The 18,745-nt window shown below is 42.9% G+C and overlaps 1 protein-coding gene across 5 annotated transcripts in view; it reads right to left on the reverse strand.

Annotated features, from left to right (window-relative positions):
- Nucleotides 1-14,334: 14,334 nt before the first annotated feature.
- UBR3 (ubiquitin protein ligase E3 component n-recognin 3) overlaps nucleotides 14,335-18,745 on the reverse strand; it is a 261,968-nt gene continuing 257,557 nt past the window's right edge. For all 5 annotated transcript variants that reach the window (XM_090045497.1, XM_090045496.1, XM_090045495.1 and 2 more), the window contains one exon: nucleotides 14,335-16,749. In XM_090045497.1, coding sequence (XP_089901623.1) covers nucleotides 16,632-16,749 — 118 coding nt within the window. In that variant the 3' untranslated portion in view covers nucleotides 14,335-16,631. The remainder of the gene's footprint in view (nucleotides 16,750-18,745) is intronic.

Here is an 18,745-nt window from a genome sequence, read left to right on the forward strand (position 1 = left end):
GTTTGCTGCTCCAGCACTTGCACCAGGAAGTTGTCCCCAATACTCTCCAAAAACTTCCTGGATTGCCTTCCTGGATTTGGTGATTCAAATCACTGTCCCGAATTGATTCAGCTGAATCTGATTCAGAGACGTGGCTGCTGCCAAATCTCTGAATCTCCAAATCAGCCAGGCCCATTCCCCACCCACTCTCCCAGCCCAGCAATGGCTGCCCCACCCACACCAGCTCTGGGCACGGGTGCCCTGCCCGGGCCAGCTCCAACCCTTTAAGAAAAAAAAAGAACCCCCCCACCCAAACTCACCAATCCTGCTAATGGGAGAGGGGGAGCCCCCCAAAGCCCCAAGGCTGCTTCAGGAGCTGTGAGTCCCAGGGCTTTTCTTGGGTTTTTTTTTTTTCCTTAAATGGCCGGAGCTGGCTCAGGCAGGGCACCTGTGGGAAGGCCAGGGGAGCAGGGGGCAGTCAGGAGCTCATGGCAGAGCCCCCCCATGCAATGTGGGGCAGTGGGGGGCAGCGGGGATCGCCACTCTCCCCCCCCCCCCCCCAGCAGCACCTGGTGAGCACTGGGGCTTTTTTTTTAAAGTACGGAGCTGGGGCAGGCCGGGGAAGCCATGGGGGGATTGGGAGAATGGGCGAGGGTCGGGGGGCTGGCAGCGTTCCCCCCATGGTCCCGTCCCCCCAGGTGCTCCCTGCTGCAGCCACTGGGGACTGCCTGAATCATCAAAGCTCTCCAAATCTTTTCTGACATCCATACAGCAGCTAAATGGAGCACTAAACTACAGTGGGAGTTGTTAAGCAAATAAAACATGGTTCATGGTGGTAAACTATATATAAGGTAAGTTAAATAACAGAAAATGGTAAAGAAACATGCTGTATAAATATACTGTCCAGATGCAAGAAGCATGAGCTGGAATCTATATGTCTGTCAGCCAACTTGGTCCATAATGCATGAGCTGTATTGCCAACGCATCACAACCAGTGGCAGTACAGCTCTGCCGCAAGATGACTTGGAATAATCCATGTTCAATAAATCTGCCATTTTCTTTGGTGTAGGCCAGAGATGCTCAACCTCTAGCCTATGGGCCAAAACTGGCCCATGGAACCATTGCATCTGGCCTGTGGTGCTCCCCAGGGGTTGGGAAATTTGGCAGTGGGGGAAGCAGTACTTACAGTCCCCTTCTGCCAAATACCCATGTCCCCTCCACTTACACAGCCAGATCCAGGCCAGGCCACATCCTCTTCTTTCCATTTCTTTGGGTTGGGGCCAGGCCATACTCTCTTTTCCCCCACCCAGCTGAATGGAGCCAGGCCATGACTCCTTTTCCCCACATACCTGGATTAGGGCTAGGCCATGTCTCCTTGTCCCTGCAGGGTTGACTTAGGGCCAGACCACAACTTCTCCGCTTCCTCTTGTAGGACTGGATCAAGCTAAGTTACCCCCCAACCCTCTCCAGGGCCCTGCCATGCCTGCCCTGGGTCCTGGATCAGGGCCACTGGCCACGTCTGGCCCTTGGATAGACTGGGCACTGCCTGTCCAGCCCACCAAGGAAAAAAGTTGAGCACCACTGGTGTAGACTGTAATAGGCTTTAAGCCATTTAACGACAGCACAGTATGAAATATTTGCATTTCCTTGACAGATTAGGTAAGAGAAGATGAGGCAAAGGAAACAATCAGGCAAGAGGATGGCACAAGTTATGAACCATTTTAGAACATCTGAGAAACTTAGATTGGGGGCGGGGAACTGGGTTAAAGATTGCTAAAAGAGTTAAAGTACATTTAGTGGTTTGGTGCTAGATAAAACTAATTTTAGACAAGATATAGTAGAAATATGGGCAAGCATCTGGAGGAGGAAATCATGTCAAACAAACCTGATTTCTTTCTTTGACAAAGTAATTACTTGGGTGAATAAAGGGAATGCTGTGGATATAGTGTATTGGGATTTCAGCAAGGCTTTTGACAAGGTCCCATATGACCTTCTCATAAACAAATTGGAAAAATGTTGACTGGATAAAACCACTAAAAAGTGGATAGATAACTGGTTCAATAGCCACAAGGGAAGGATAGTTATTAATGGGTTCATGTCAGAATAGCAGGAGTTTTTAAGTGGAGTCCCACAGAGGTCTGTCCTGGGCCCAGTGCTGTTCAACATGTTTATAAATTATTTGGATCCTGGCATAAAAACATTAAGCAAGTTTAACAGACAACACAAAACTGGGAAGGACTGCAATCACATGGGAGGGTGTGAGCACAATTCAGAAGGATCCTGACAGATTGGAAATTTGGGCTGGAGCTAACAGGATGAAGTTCAATGCTTACAATGCAAGGTACTACACCGTCAGAGGAATAACCAAATACACAAATATAAATTGGGTGACACCCAGCTGGCTAGTAACACTATGGAAAAGGACTCTGGAGTCTCGGTAGGTCACAGACTCAATATGAGTTTGTAGTAGGATGCAGCCACACAAAAGGCGAATGCAGTTTTGGGATGCATCAGTAGAAGCACTGGCTGCAAGACACGGGAGGTGACAGTGCTTCTCTGTGTGGCACTGGTTAGGCCTCATCTGGAGTTCTATGTGTAGTTCTGCGCTCCACATTTTTAAAAGGATGTGGAGATGTTAGAAAGGGTCCAGAGGCAGGCAGCAAAGATGAAAAAGAGTATGGAAAGCAAGTCACATGAGGAGAGGCTGAAGGAGCTAGGCATGTTCAGCTTGTGGAAGAAGCACTTAAGAGAGGACATGATAGCAATCTTCAAATACTTGAAGGGCTGCCATAAAGAAGAGAAGGATGCAAACCAATGACTAGAAGTTACAGCAAAGTTTAGACTGAATATCCGGAAAAACTTCTTCACTGTTAGAATAGTGCGGCAGTGGAATAGACTGCCTGGGGAAGTTGAGGACTCTCCATCACTGAAGATGTTCAAGGAGAGGTTGGACAACCACTGGTCAAGGTGATCACTGATCTAGGTGTAGCTATGTCTGTGTTCTACTATGGGTATTTCTCCTCGCTTCTGGGCTTTGCTGGCTGCTCCTGCCTAACCTTTCTGCTACATGTGTCAGGGTCCTTTAAAGTCTCCCTCACAGACATTGGGTGTTAGCTGCAAGCAAGTCAAGAGACTTTTGGCATTGATACACATACCTTTTCATGCTGTGATGCACCGGAGATTTGGCATGTTGGAGTAGACTTGATTAATCTGCTCCACACACAAGCTGATGCACACTGCACTCCGTCGCATGCAGTGGTGTAAGCGTCGAAATGCATGTCAGCACACAGAAAATGCCAGTGGTGCACGTTTGAACTAAAACACTTCCAGTGTGTTTTAGTTCAAAAGCAAGCCACTGCCATTTTTTCAGTGCTGATGTGCATTTCACCACTTATACAACTGCATGAACTGCAGCGCTGGGCACTTTTAAAAGCACCTGGTGCTGCAGTGCAAGCATGTGTACAAATGCCCTTTGACTGGAGTGTGCCACTGCTCCTTCTGGGACCAAATGTTCCTGGGTAGTGGGTCAGAACAATTGCTGTATTTGGGGTCAGGAAGAGATTTTACCCTATAGTCAGATTGGTACCAACTGTGGTTTTTTTTTCCCTTTCTCTGTAGCCAGGAGTATGGCTCTCTACCAAGGATCTCTTGAGCACATTTATTGACAACATTTCATAGAAACAGGACATTGACTGCTATGGTTCCTGTGCTTTACCTGTGGCAAGTTAGGATGTTAGGTCTTATGCAGACTTTATATTATTGTTTGTATTGGATGGTTTGGATAGGGATGATCCTGCCTCAGGCAAGGAGTTGGACTAAATGACTTCCGGAGGTCCCTTCCAGACTTACTTCTGTATGATTCTCTATGACTGTTAATTAATGTAACACTTACCAGGAATGCTTTCATAAGTTTTTATCTTATTTAGTAAGTGTTTTGATCTTGAGCCAAGCAATAGAGTACTAAAAAATGGGTTCATCTCATAGTCTTTGCTCTTCAGCCTTGACTATGGTTCTTGATAATAGTCCTTCTGTGATGAATTAAGATAAAAGCTTTTTTAAAAATCTTAATTTGAATCCTGGGTGAAAGATCCATTTCTCTAACAGGCTGGCCAACAGCTAGAGGCTTTTTAAGACTTGAGGACTTAGAGAAATATATTAAAGTCTCTAAAAAGTTACCAAGATTTTTTTTTTCTTTAAATGAATACACATTTTACAAACTTTAATCATTTGCTTAATATGCCTTATCTTCCCTCCTTGGTTGCTTATATCTTATCTGTATTTCATTAATAAACTTGCTATTAAAGTTATCTACATTTACGTTTGTGAATGTTTAATTTTTGGGGAAATGGCTCTTCGAACCTTTCTTGCTTTTAAGAATATAACTGAAGGTTAGCATGACTGCAAATAGGGTTCAGACTGATGTTAGTGTCACATTTGAAATTATTTGTAGGCAGCCCTGATGTCATGAATAACATGTGCCCCTGGCGACTGGTGGGGCACGGTGGCAATGGGAGCACAATAGCAGTGGCAGGAGTGTGGCGGCAGTAAGCGGGAACTCCCACTAGCACTGTTGGTGGCGGGGGGGGACAGGACAGGCAGTGGCGAGCACTGACCAGGGGTCGGTGACCACCCAGACTCTGCCGGCAGTGCCAGCGGTGGCCAGTAGGGATCACTGACCGTCTGCAGACACTTCCAGCAGCAGGGGGGCAGTGAGTGGCAACCACCCCTTTTTGTAGGGGGTGCACCGCCATATACCTATGTGCACCCCCTACCTGATGTCATTGGAATGTCTGAATTAGACTGAGTGATTAGATGCCCAAACCACATACACTCCTCCAAGGACTCTGATCCACAGTTTATTCATAGAATGTACTGAAGGATTTATAAAGTGAATTAAACAATCAAGCATTCCCCCCCTTTCTTTCTGGGTTGCACTCCCTACCCCACAACCAAGACATGTGCTTTTATCCATCAGTTTAAAAGCTTTGTAGCAGCAAACAGAGTAATGAAATGAGATGCTGAGTTCTAGATGCTTATATCCATAGGAAATAATCAAAATATGGATTGTACTTACCATATTTCCTTTTACAAAATGCCCTAAAGCAGTACTGAATTATTCCTATGACTGAAACAACCAAGGATGTTGGTTACAATAAATCTACAAACCTATATTTGTTTCACTTTTGCTCACAGTACAGTACTTAGTGTTTAAATCCATCTGTGCTACCAACATTACTGGAAAGGTAAATCACTTAAATGGGTTGAGCTTTCTCCTGTTTATTGTTGCCAAGGGAACCACTCTGTTGGTATTCACCAGTGTGAAATGTCTGTTCAACCTGCATTTCTGAGAAGCAGAAATGACACAGACATGTAGCATTCATTGAAAAAATGCACTGCAGTATATGGGGAAATACACTGATGTACTAGGGGGAAAAAATCTCAAACCATTGCGGCTTAGGGTTATTTGTTTTGGCTTTCTTTTGGTCATTTTTAATTAAATGGATTGACAGATTTATAAACATATGTAATATTAAGTATAATCCTATGTAAAAAGTCTACTTCTGCTCACAATTATTCTGTGTGATGTTCTGCCCACAAAATATTAAGTACTGCTTAAGCTAGAAAACAAAGTGAGTGAACTGACAGTGTCTAAAATAATTTGTTTGATTTTTTTCCTTTAATACTTTTGCATTTTTTAGTGATCTTTCACTTGTGCAATTTAACAAATCATTTTATGTTCAGGAATGAAATTTCAGTGGTATCAAATACTATATTTGCAGTTAGTCCCTAGATTCTCTTTATCTAATATCATTATGTGATGATACATGGCCCTAGGGAAAGGCTATGTTTGTACAGGAATGGAAGATTATTTGAATTACTACCCTCAGAGATAAGACAGCTTCAGCTGCATGTGAAGGTGTTAAGCACTTGTGCCACTGGAAAGTAGAGAGGCACATTCCCAGAGTATAGCAAAGAGCAAAGGTGCATTCTGTTGTAGGAAAGAGTCATGTGACCAATCTTCAAGGGAAAGAGGATGTTTCAAGAGCTATGGAACTGCACGAACTTGTCCTATTCAAAATACTACCAATCCTCGGTTTTATATTGCCTTCAAGATAACAGCTAGCATTATTTATTTGTCTTACCAAAGTGCCTAGGAGTCCCACTCATGGACCTGTGTGGCTGGTGCTGAACAAATCTGGAGCTAAAAAATGAACCATGACCCAGAGCGTGAAACAATAGATGGATACAGATGTATGAGGGAGTGCAAGGAAACAATGAGCTAAGATTGAACGGTCTTTGCACTTGCTTTCAAATCTTTGTTTCAGTTCTACAAGAACTAGCAGGTTACTGCTTATGCTATACGTTGCTATGGCATTAAGTCCCTTAGTGACAGTAAATATGTAACATCAGAATACTCCTTCCCAGCCCTGATGTAAGGCAAAGGGGCTCTGTGGAATGGGCTACCTCAGGGTAAATTCCTCAGGTATAATGCGAGTAATATTTTGGCCTGAAGTGTGGGTTGAACCTGCACCATGGGTTCAACCTTTGACATACACAACATGCTTACTTTACATTCATCCTAACCCACTGCTGCACCTGATGGGCACTCCTATAGCACCAGAATGATGCACCCTTGAATAGGGAACTAACAAAAAATAACTTTGCCCGTTGGGCTAGTAGTTAAGTCATTGCTTACTAGTTTCAAGTATTTGTTGCATGATCAATGTTGTGGCTAAGTTAGCGTTACTGAACAGGCAATCAGATTAAAGTGACAGAAGTTGTGCACACAAGCAGTTGTGTAACAGGGCCAGGCTGGTTACATAACAGGCCAGGTGTCAGAGGGAATCTGAGATGTCTGATGGAATGACTGATCAAACAGACTTGACTAGTACACCCTTCCTGGACCTCCCAACAGGCAGTGAATTTCTTGCTTGATTTGTTTCATGTTATAGCCTATGATGCTAAACAATATACTGCCTTACAGCACGGCTTCTGAGGGTTTGTAACACCACACCTTCCAAGCCATTCAGTGTCTTTACTGCAGGTGAACTTGGAGGAATAGCAATACCTTTAGTATCCAGAAAAAAGTACCAAGTCAATTTATTCTTCAAAGGTGAAGCGTAATGTATTTCAACCAGCACACCTAAAGCAGGTGGAAGGCCCGCTCTAACCCAGCTGTGGCTGCCAAGTTAACTTCTTGGGTAGCTCCTTGTAAAGCGCACTGAAGTAATTCAATCTATTTAGTAGATTTGTGTAAGATTATCAAGAGCTCCAAGACTTTTGGATGAGTGCCTCTTCTCTGGAGAGATGTATACATATAAATAAACAGCACTTAGGTAAAAAAAAGTGTGGTGAGGTCTGCCTCAGTGAAATGGCCACTGATAAGAAGCCAAACAGAAGGAAGAAAGCACTCCTGACAGCCAAATGATAGTTATCAATTGTAAAAAAAATTTGTGCTTACTCCATTCTTGGGAATAGATACCATCCCAACATTAAGCATATTGTACCAGTGTATTAGTACAAAACCAGGAAAGCATGCTGTTCTGGTTTGGTGAAAGAGTGATAGCTACAAGAGGAGCATTTTCAATGTCCCGTCCAGCCCTCTGCTGAATCTTGAGAAGGGCAGAAGGATGGAGGCTGGGAGTTGGTGGGAAAGAACTGGCTACCTGGCCAAGATTTAATGAATTTTGGAATGCCCAGGAAACTCCAGGAGACTGGATGAGGGGTAATTTTGTGCAAATATTCAAAAAGGAAGAGCAGAATGACCTAGGGAACTTGTGGTAGGTTAGGCTGACATAAACCCTGTAAAAAATAGCAGAAAACATCATGTAAGATTCAGTTGATAAAACAACTTACAGATACAACATACCATATTTACCTGAATCTAAGATGACCCCAAATTTAAGAGAAGGCCCCAGCAATTAGATTCTGTATATGGACTCTCTCCCGCACTCCCCAGCCTCTTCCTCCCCCACAACTCCCCAGTCTGCCTTTTCTCCTGCCCCTCGCTCCGCTCAGTCTCTGCCTCTCCTCCCCCTGCTCCCAACAGACATTGTTCCCCAGAGTCCAGCACGTGGAAGTGTAGCCCTTGCTGGGCCACGCAGCAGCATTGGTGCCACTGATTCACTTTGACTAGGCAGGGGATGGACTTCCATTTTGGCACTGCTGACTGGCCAGGCAGGGGACAGAGTCCCACGTGCCCTGTGCCTGGCTGCGCCTGACAGTAAGGGGGAGGGGGAATGGGGAAGATGAGGGGTGCAGAAGCTGAATAGGACAAGTGGAGGGTGGGGGGCAGGTGGCTACTGCAGGTCTGACTCTGGCCTTAACCCAGGTTAGAGCCAGAGTCAAAGCCACAGCACCTGCCTGCCCCTCCCCCCTCCCCTTTGTATGTGAATCTAAGAAAAAGGGCTCCCCTCACATGCTGATTGGGGGTGTGGGGGGGGGGGAAGGGGGAAACCAGATCTTAGATTCAAGTAAATATGGTAAGTAATGCCATCTGTGTTTTTATGAAAAACAGGTCTTACCAAACAAACCTGATTTCATTCTTCAATGAGGTTTTGCTTTATTTTTTTTTAACTTAAACTGGCTAACAGTGTACACAATTCCCTTAATAGCAAAAACATGTCAGATATAAAAAGGAACCTTAATTTAGCAGATACAAACTGGCTTTGCTTCCAACTGATCCTAACACAAATATAGGGGGAAACTGAACACAAGTTACAGTTAATGACTGGGTTAAAATTAATGACCTATTAATGACCTGTAGGAGACAGATTAAAAGATCAGATAGTCCTTATTTGTGAAAAACTGTCCTTCTGGCTTTACATGCACTGAAAAACAGATGAAGATAAGTTCCTTGCTTCAGCTAAAAATGAAAGGGTCTTTTACATCGAGCCAAGTGGCTGAATATGAATCAAGTCTACCTCAAATCACTAGGGGACTGTAGAGGGTACCGCTCTTGAGTTTTACAATTGTAGCATTTTATTGTAGGCTAGGATACATGATCCATTTCCCCTTCTGTGCATACACTGTAGTTTAAAAAGAGCATGTTTTTCACAAGGTATTAAGAGAAGACTGCCTAGAATTCTTTACAAAAATCAATGGTTTTGTAGGGCTATTGCAACCAAGACTTATGACCTTGTTTGTTATAACAATGTTCAAGCAGTCAGCACTGAAGACTGGAACAGAGCTCCTATCCAACTTCAGTGGTTGGAGGCTGCATGCCGTACTGGTCACAGGCCCTGGGTTGTGCACTGCATGGACCACACACTGTCTGGGTTCCTAGGACCCCCGCTGTGTGAGCTGTGCAAGCCTATTTGCCTCCCGCCACCACCACATGACCCTCTCCTGCCCCCCTAAGTGCCACTGCTGTGCAAATGATTCTCCATGACTCCCTGCCACTGCTACATGAGCAGCGTGAGCCCTCTGTCAGCACTACCACAGCCTTCACAAGCCCCTGCTGTCTGGGCAGTGAACTGACTGGGGTCTACTCACCAGGCTGCTTTGCCCCAGAGACCTCAGCTACCGCTGCAAAGAGCAGGAGCAATGAGGGGAGAGACAGCTGAGCAAGATCCCACAGATCACGCATTAACCCCTTGCAGGGTGGATGCAGCCTGTGGGCCACCAGGTAGATGGCCCTGAAATAGCCTGTCAGCTGCTTGACAACACTTAATCTACTCAGGCACAATGTCACTGGAGTTGTGTGTATATACTAGGGTGGGCAATTATTTTGAGTTTTGGTGAGCTGCTGAGGGCCACATGTGTAGCCCTGCCCCTTGACCACTGCTCTGCCCCCTGGTAACCACGTTGGGACCAGAAGTTCACCCTAACCCTTGCCAACAGAATTCCCTCTCGTCCCCCAGAAATACTCCGGGGGGGGGGGGGGGGGGGAAGGTTTGCCATCGTAGAACCAGAGAAAACCAAATCATACACTAGAAGTCAAACACCTACTAAAACATGTTTTGATTTTATTACAAAAAATGTTAAGTTGTGTACTGTATATAGAAGGGATTGAATAATAACTCAAAAATAAAGTCTCATTTTTAATATTGCGGGGGGGGGGTGTGGGGGAGTGTGCGCGTGCGTGACACTGCGGAGGCTGGGGGGGCATGGAGACTGCCCGTAGGCGGTGGCGGCAGTGTTGGCGGCAGGGCCGTGGCAGCAGAGAGCTGCCACAGGCAGCTGTGACAGTGTTGATGGATTGAGTGGGGAGCTTCTGCAGGTGGCTGCAGCGATGTCAGGGTTGGAGGTGGCAAGCACCAACTGGCAGTCAGTGACCACCCACAGATGCCGCTAGCGGTGTCAGTGGTGGTGGTGGTGGTGGGAAATGGTGACTGCCTGCATCGGTGGCACTTTTCACAGGGGGTGCACTGCCAAGCTGAGGGGTTGCATGTGCACCCATGGGCACCCCCTACGCATCACCAACATGTGTGTACAGTGGGATGCAAGGGTGTTGAGGGTTGTGGCTCTGTGGGGGGGGGGGCATAGGGTATATTGGGGTGTGTATATATGTGGGAGCAGGGTGTGGGTGGGTGAGGTTTCTGGGATGTGAAGGAGGGTGGGGGGTGAGGGGATTCCCCCACATGGCATGTAACCATGGCAGCAGCAGGCATGGGCGCTCAGGGAGCTCATGCCTGGCCACCTCTATGGCTCCATGCTGCATGCCTACAGCTCCCACGCTTGCACCAGGAGAAGCTCCATGCTGGACTCCGCAGGGAAGCAGCAGGTGGGGTGGGGCGCCCTCCACAGCACAGGGCAGGGAAAGCAGCCAGCTCTAACACCGGAGGCCACGCTGCACAGTTCCCAGCTGCAACACTGGGACCACACAACGCAGCGGGAACTAGCCCAGACCCCACAGTTCCCAGCTGGGTCCTTCTGCCGCCAGCCCGACCCCTGGGGCCCTGTGCTCCTGCCCACTGTCACTTTCCTCCTCGCACTTGCTGTCTTTCCCCTGCCACTTCCCTTCCTTTCTGGGCTACCACCACTGCTCCCCCACCCGTCTGCCATTCCCCACCACTCACCCACCCACAGCGCATGGTTCCCAAGTGCAAGGCGGGGACCGCACGGTGCAGCAGGAGCTAGCTGGGAGCTGCATGGTGCTGGCAGGGCCAGGCTGGCTCCTGCTGTGCTGGCAAATTTCCCCCTACCCCTCCTTATCCAATTCTCTGCTCCTGGGCAGAGAGGAACAGCCCTAGAGTCACCAGGCCAGAAGACTTTGCTAGGCTGAGGGCTAGGGGTGAGGGGAGCTGCGGTTGGGACAGGGCTGGGCGGGCCTTGCTGCTGCTGCCGCTACCATCCTGTCACTGGCACCTTGTCATTTTTGACAGGTAGCTAGGGGCAGATAAATATTAATTTTCTAAATTTTGGGGGGCCCTGTCAGCCAGTGCTGCTCTAACCCAGTTCAACATGCTGCAGACCTGGGTGCACATGCAAATGGTGTGCCCAGGAGGAATAAACTCTGACATAAACTGCATTGGAGTTTATTTGGGTGCGCTAAGTGTGAAAATTAACATGGAATAATGTCAGTACAGAGTATTTTTAATAGTCTTAATTACTGAACTCTAGCTCTTGATATGCCCAGTCATTCTTAGACAAAGCCAGCAGAAAAGCATATGATTCATAGAAAAAGAAATCACTAGTTAGGAAAATGAGAGCATACCACAGGGGTGAGTGCATGGATGTATACACACAAAGGTAGTACACATATATTTACACACAGAAACCTATTATCTTTGCTAGGGTTACAAAAGCCAAGCTCTCAAAAGTCAGGAAATGCCAATTTTTTTCTTTAATCTTGTTCTCTGAAAAAACTGAACTGTAATTACACTTAGTTTTGCTTTAAGAAAATCAGCTTGAGACAGAAGCTAAGTGAAATTTCAGCCAGGGCAGTTAAAGTTTCGTAAAGAATGCAGCCCGAGAGTAGGAAATGTGTCAAACAATCATAACCATAAACAGAGCTACCAGCTCTGTATATAAAGTACGAACAAAGACAGACACATGCACTCGTGTATGAAGCGGAATCCAGGGAAAAATAAATCTATTGCTTTACACTAGGATTTATAAATTGGGTTCTCAAAGAAGATTCTAGGTCCATGGATCCAAGATGCTGGAGGAAAAAAACACTTTAGGTCCCAGAACATAAACATCTCTTTTCACAGTTGACTAGTGGAAAAGGCTTGTTAGTCATTTGATACACACAAGAGATGAGCTACGAGAGGTATAATAAGTTGTGTTGGATAGTAATTCACTCAGGGATGTGAGGGGTTTCCATGGAGCCTGTTCTAATTTTCACAAATTAAAAGACCAGCATGTGCTACATCAAGAGGTAAAATTATAGAAAATAGCTTACCAAATAATGACACTTATGTGGGCTCATTTTGAGTCATTTCAACTGAAGCCAAGCTAAATTTAAAATATTTTTTCAAAATAGATTTTTCATTCTCATATTTTCCTGTCATGCAAATACAGACGTCATGGGTTAGCTTTCTGAAGCTGTCACCAAATTCACAAATGAACAAACATTTAATTTTGCTCCTCCAAAAGCATTAATTTGAAAGCAACAAGCTTAATCACAATATCCTCCCTCCCTGCTGCAGTGCTGATACTGTTAAGCTAAGTGACAGTTTGGCCAAAGGCATAAGCTACCATTTTGTGAACCTCTCAAGATTCAGAGCTTAGTGAGTTGCATTAAAAAACAATTTAAAAAAAGTCTTAATGTAGTACCATACTGAAGGTGAATAGTCTTTAAGAGCAAAAAAAAGTTTTCTAAGTGTGGCCCCACTACTCAGAAGACCCTGGCTCCTACTTCAAAGCATTCGGACCCCAGCAATACAGCAAATTGTTACTGCTGTGATGGAACATTAGATCCATTAGAAATTATTACCTCAGATGGCTGCATCTAAGTGTGTCTAGGTTACTATTCACTGTGTAAAGCACCCTTTAGTGAACCTGAAAGCAAACAGGTAAGTTGGAACAGAAGCATCAGTGTTATAAGCTCAGAGCAATGGGCCTGACTCAAAATGAATGCATTGCAATAACCTGGAAGTGAGAAGAAGGGTTTACTATGCTGAGATCATACAGTAGAATTGCCAAAGTTGGAATCCTCAGATTTCAAAAAAAAAAAATGCAGTGCCATAGAGCAGCCACTGATTACTCTCCGCAGTAAGTCCTATTCTGACAAAGCTCTGTGTATACTGTGAGAGACTATTCCTATAGACGGCTTATCTTTGTTGATAAGCAGTATTTCATTCTTCCTTGAACTAATGATAAATTAGCCACTCTCACCCACATCCCTAGGCAAAAAGATCACTGCAAAATCAGAAAATGAAATCTAAATACCAGTCACATCTGCATACCAAGTTTGGCAGTTGTGCATACAGTACAGACTGAGCAAGAGAGGTGGTGCAATGAAATCCTGTAAATATTCTTTGAAACAAAGAACAAATATTATATAGGAAATTTGGATCCTCTCTCAGGGGAAAAGAAGCCCCCCATTGAAGGAAAAGTCTCCTCCACTCATGAAACAATGTAAAGGTGAGTTGACATAGGCTGTCTATAATAGAATTAATATATTTAGTATCTGTTATGATCTGAGTCCATCTCTAAAAGATAGTTATACTTTATTAGGAAGAACTTCTTCACAGAGTGGCCAAAATCTGGAATGGGCTCCCAAGGGAGGTGGTCCTCTCCCCTACCCTGGGGATCTTCAAGAGGAGGCATCTGGCGGGGGTCATCTGACCCCAGCACTCTTTCCTGCCTGTGCAGGGGGTTGGACTCGATGATCTATTGAGGTCCCTTCCGACCCTAACCTCTATGAATCGCTATCTTCAACTCTTTGGAATCAAGTCTAATAACAGTCATAGTGTGCACATGAAGTTGCTTCATTGCAAGCTTCTCAATAAACCACACTAAGAAAAATACAGTTTAATTATAGAGACTCAAGAAATTAAATTCATCACTGATTTAATTCTACGAACAGAGTTACTCCAGAGATATATTTGACTGAAGGAAAACAAAACAAAACCCCCCTAACAACTTGATTTTATGTACATCTCACTTTCTTAACTTAGCCTTTTATTTTTTATCAGTTTACAACAGCAAGAGCAGACTGAGAAAGAATTTAAACTAAAATGAGGGTTTTTGAGTGAAGTCAACAGTAAAATAAAATTAACAGAACCAATTTATGATTTTTTAAAATACAGTTCTATAAGTAAAAAAAGAAAAACAACACACCAGAGCTGCATTTATGTACAAAATATTCTGCATACATTGACTATTAAACACTATTTAGATACCAAAAAGATTCCAATAAATATATTTTGGATCAGGTGGGGAGAAAAAAAGCCCACAAAAACACAGAATGACAGCAGACTTTTATTAACATATTTTACACTGTTGATTACTGCATTTCTAGTTCTGTATTTTTCTGATGTGTTATAAAGATTTAGATTCTACAGTAATGTACTGTACTTAAATGATCATTCATACTGGATACCACATCAGAACTTTTGAGTTATGATACACACACCCACACCCACCACTCTAGCTTGGACCTGTTAGTTTTCAAAATAAGCTAAATCAAGTGGGATTATAAAAGTTATGGGGGGAATCAAAATTCTCATTTAGCAGCATGCATGTATATTCAAGTACAATTTTCAACCAAGTGCTTTTTTTTCCTTTTTAAGTTGACTGGTGACTAGTTCACCAATATCAAAATAAACACTATGAGATATCCAAATGTTAGAGTTAAGGCTAATAATTTTACTTCACATCCATATGCACAACCATAAAACATTCCATTTTAAATAATACACAGTAATCAATTTCTGGATACATTATCTTTTGTAAATATAACATCAGAGTTTCAAACTACAGATTACTCAAGTTCATGAGCCCTGTAACAATGTTATGCTGGAGATGTAAAGAATTGTTTTGCTCTTCAACCACGCTTACAAAATGGCCTGATATTCATAATGAGCAATGCAAAAATATTACAGGCAGTATTAAAAAAAAGTATCATTTTGGAAAAGACATAGCTATTCAGTTGGTGAAACAGAATAATTCTAATCTTACAGGACATAGTCTAGTATTTTTTAAATATATATATATATGTAAATATAAAAAACAGCAAACCATTATCACATCTTTTAATTGTAGATTTAAGGAATACTCTTTGCTCACAATTTTTTTAAAAATTGTATTCTTCTGCCTGTTCACTTTTCTTGACTACTGTACAGTCCTTTTACTTCCCCCACTATACACTAGATAATGGTTTCCACTGAGATCCCTGAACAGGGACCTGTTTTCATCTGTGTACATGGTTTTATCAAGATGTTTTTATTTTACACATATAAAGTATATTTTACAGAACAAGCAATGAAAGTCAGAATTACCAGCAACTGTTTAAGAGTATGATATGAAAGAAATAAATGTCTGTCATCTGTGAAAAATGCTTAGTTGTAATATATTACAAACCAGTATTTTATCTGTATTTTTCCTGCCTACTTACAGTATGAAGTTTAGCCCAATCATGCCTATTCTCATAGATTTTAGGCCTTCTAAGCAAATTGTTTATTTGGAATTCTTCCAATGAGGATGCAGATGCATTGCTCATTCACCAGGGCCATCTACTGAGTTTTTTTTTCTTTTTAGGAAATCAAGCAAAAAGAGCAGTGATTACTTTGAACAAATACAATACGGATGAACCTCTTGAGCTGAAAGGAAAGATCCAAAATTATGTTTAATTTGCTGGATAGCCTGCACATTTCCAAATCTAATCACTCTGAAACATACATCTGGTTCATAATGAAAGGCAGGCATGCATGCTTGTAATTAGAATCTACCATGTTGGTTGGCTTACAAATTGTGTATATACAGTAAAATCTCTGTGTGTTATCACTAGCAATTCACTCAAGTGAAGTGGCAAGTTTCATTTCTGAAAGAAAAAATAAGAGTATGTATTCTGATTACATTAAGAGCAGCAAGCTACCTAAATGTACAGCTACTTCACTTATCTACGGAGAATATCTATGAAATTCCTGAGAATGCATACAGTTTTCAGCAATGCCTGAACTCTTTCAATAGATTTCTCACAATAAGTGAAATGGTTTTTAAAGTTCTATTTTTAGACCAAGTGTTACTATACAATCTCACAAATCATGTTTTACAAGTCTTATATAATTTAAATGCATATCAAGCAAAAATCTCAAATCAACACAAGAAAGGCAAAGAAAAAGCTGTTCAATATGTTTAGTAGCTGTGGTACATATACAGTGTTTCAGCAGAAATTACTAAACAAACAGCTCAACTTAGAGAAAAATAAAAACCTGATGGTCATCCCCAGGACCTGTTACTGCTAAACAATTTTAAGTATATCTTGTGCTTCTTGTTATTAGTGGACTTCAAAAGCTAACGAAAACAAAAGCAGACTACTGCATGAATTTTTCACACAAGTCAGAAGAAATATTTTTAATTTTAAAATTACTGAACCATTAATTTGGTAGCAACAGCACCTAATTATTGAAAGACTCCCTATATTGGCATAGTTTTACTTGTTTTCCTCTCACAGTGAAAGAGCTAAACCCCCATTCAGTTAAAGCCACTTTCAGTCAAGTTGCATTTATTCATGCTAAAGGCAATGAGATGATGATGATTTACAATCCATTGTAATGTGGCCCCCATCTTTTATTGATGTGATCAAAGGTATGTGACACCCATTGCTGTTCAAGCACTTTGTATCTTTCCTTGCATATGTAGAGAGGTTTACCACGTCTACAGAGGAAGGGAAAAAAGAAAATCAACTGTTAATAATGCAGAACAGGTGGAACACTGCTACATAATGGCCCTATATTCATAACAAATGTTCTAAAAGTAAAGTCAAATTATGTTTCCATTTTTTTTTTTTTAAACATACATGCACACAAATGCCTGAAAAACAGCTCGACTTGCCTGGTGCTCTGTTTGTAAAAGCCTCTAACGTAGAACAGGACTCGCAGGAGAATGAATCACAGACAGAGATAAATATTAAAATGAAGATTGCATCTTTATGAACTTTTAACTTCACTTTGAGGCGGGGAGGTACCCTCACCCTTGCTCCAAAATATATTTGGGTAGTTTGGGATTAAGTGGCCTCATGCCATGTAACTAAGGACCCTGCCACACATTACATTTAGGACATGTTAACTGAACTTTAATGCAAGCATCCATACCTTCCAGTAGTAAAACATGTGCTCAGTGCAAGTGTACCATAGCAAGTTACTCCTCCAACAAAAAGCTGTGCCTCTAAATGGTATTATATGGCACATGTTCAACTATTGTGGGATTGCTCTATGAAGAAATACAAATTCAAGATTCTGCATCAAAATCAGCTGTCTGTCAGTCCCAACCCCAGCACCACACCGGAGCAGTCAAAACTGCCAGTGGCAAACCTGGCTTGCTCGGCAGATCCAGCAGTAGAAGTGGCACCCTCTTCCAGGTTCAGCCCTCCATGTCTCCCTCCGCATGCCAACAGTAGCAGAGACCCATCTCATCCTAGTATTCCAGAGCCTGGGCATGTGGGAGGTTGTGGGCTCCAAACATGCATTTGCACATCCTCACAGGCAAATGTGCAAGCTGTGACATCCAGTATCAAGGTCAGTGGCAAGGAGCGAGGCTCTTGCCCTGTCCAAAGCAGGCTGAGATAATAGTAAGCATTACCAAGCAACTGCTCAGGACACATTCTAACTTGATGAGGAACAACAATGTTTACTACAGGCTAAAGAAAATGTGTGCTAAGTGCCCTTGTGTGACCAGATCCTAAAAGTCAGAGCTGACCTCTTCCAACTAACCTCTAAAATTTTGCCCTTCTCTGAATCTTCTCATTTCCTTCTTCCAAGGGGGGAATAAGTGTTTCTATGGATACCTGGTCTGTGAAAACTTAAGGTTTCCACTTTTTAACTCTGGGCTAGTCAGGGTTAATAAGATTATTTGCAGTTGTTTACCTCTGCAAACAAGCCCCTTTAACCTCTCACAGGTCTTAAGCACTGTAGCCTAATTGCAACTTATAACCAAACTCTTATATTCAAAATGCCTGCCTGTTTTCTCTGTTAGACTAGATGCTGCAAAAAGGTGGGAAATCCCACTAAACATCTCTTCAATATCAGGAAAAATTGCTTCCTGATTCTTCCAAATGTGTGGTGAGTTAGACTCACAATTCAAAAGATACCTGCACTGTAGGGTATCAACCAAGTATACTACCTGTTGTGAGGGATTTACACAAAAGAGTGATTAAGGGTACAGTCAGCTCTCCCTCATACTACTGTTCAGCCAGGATCAGCTAGAAAAGGAAGAAAATCTCTCCTTCTACCTTTCTCTCCCTCCCCATCTCCCCTCTTGTGCTGTCAAGAGAAAGAAAGGGATAGGAAGGTGCCCTAATGCCAAAAGATTACCCCTTCCTTTCCCCTCCTCTCTGTTCAATCAAATAATCCAACACCCCACTTATATGTGGTTGGTCAGTATTTTGGAATAGGCTAAGATACAGCTAATATTATTTTAATGCTATATTTCTATGAAAAAATCTAACAGGGAAGCCTAGATCCCCTCTACAGTTACTACTGAGCATCTACAAGAACAGACAGTCAATAGTAGAATTCACTAGGTTCTTAACACTTGCAGCTCTGCATTAAAACAATATTTATATCATAATACCATAATGATTTAGGCTTAATCTGCCTTGCAGGGGTTGAGAAAGATTTTTCTTCCTCATTGCACAAGTAACCGGATGTATTCT

This window comes from Crocodylus siamensis, chromosome 4 (genome assembly GCF_052110815.1).
Source record: "Crocodylus siamensis isolate JL-2025a chromosome 4, ASM5211081v1, whole genome shotgun sequence".
NCBI lineage: Eukaryota > Metazoa > Chordata > Crocodylia > Crocodylidae > Crocodylus > Crocodylus siamensis.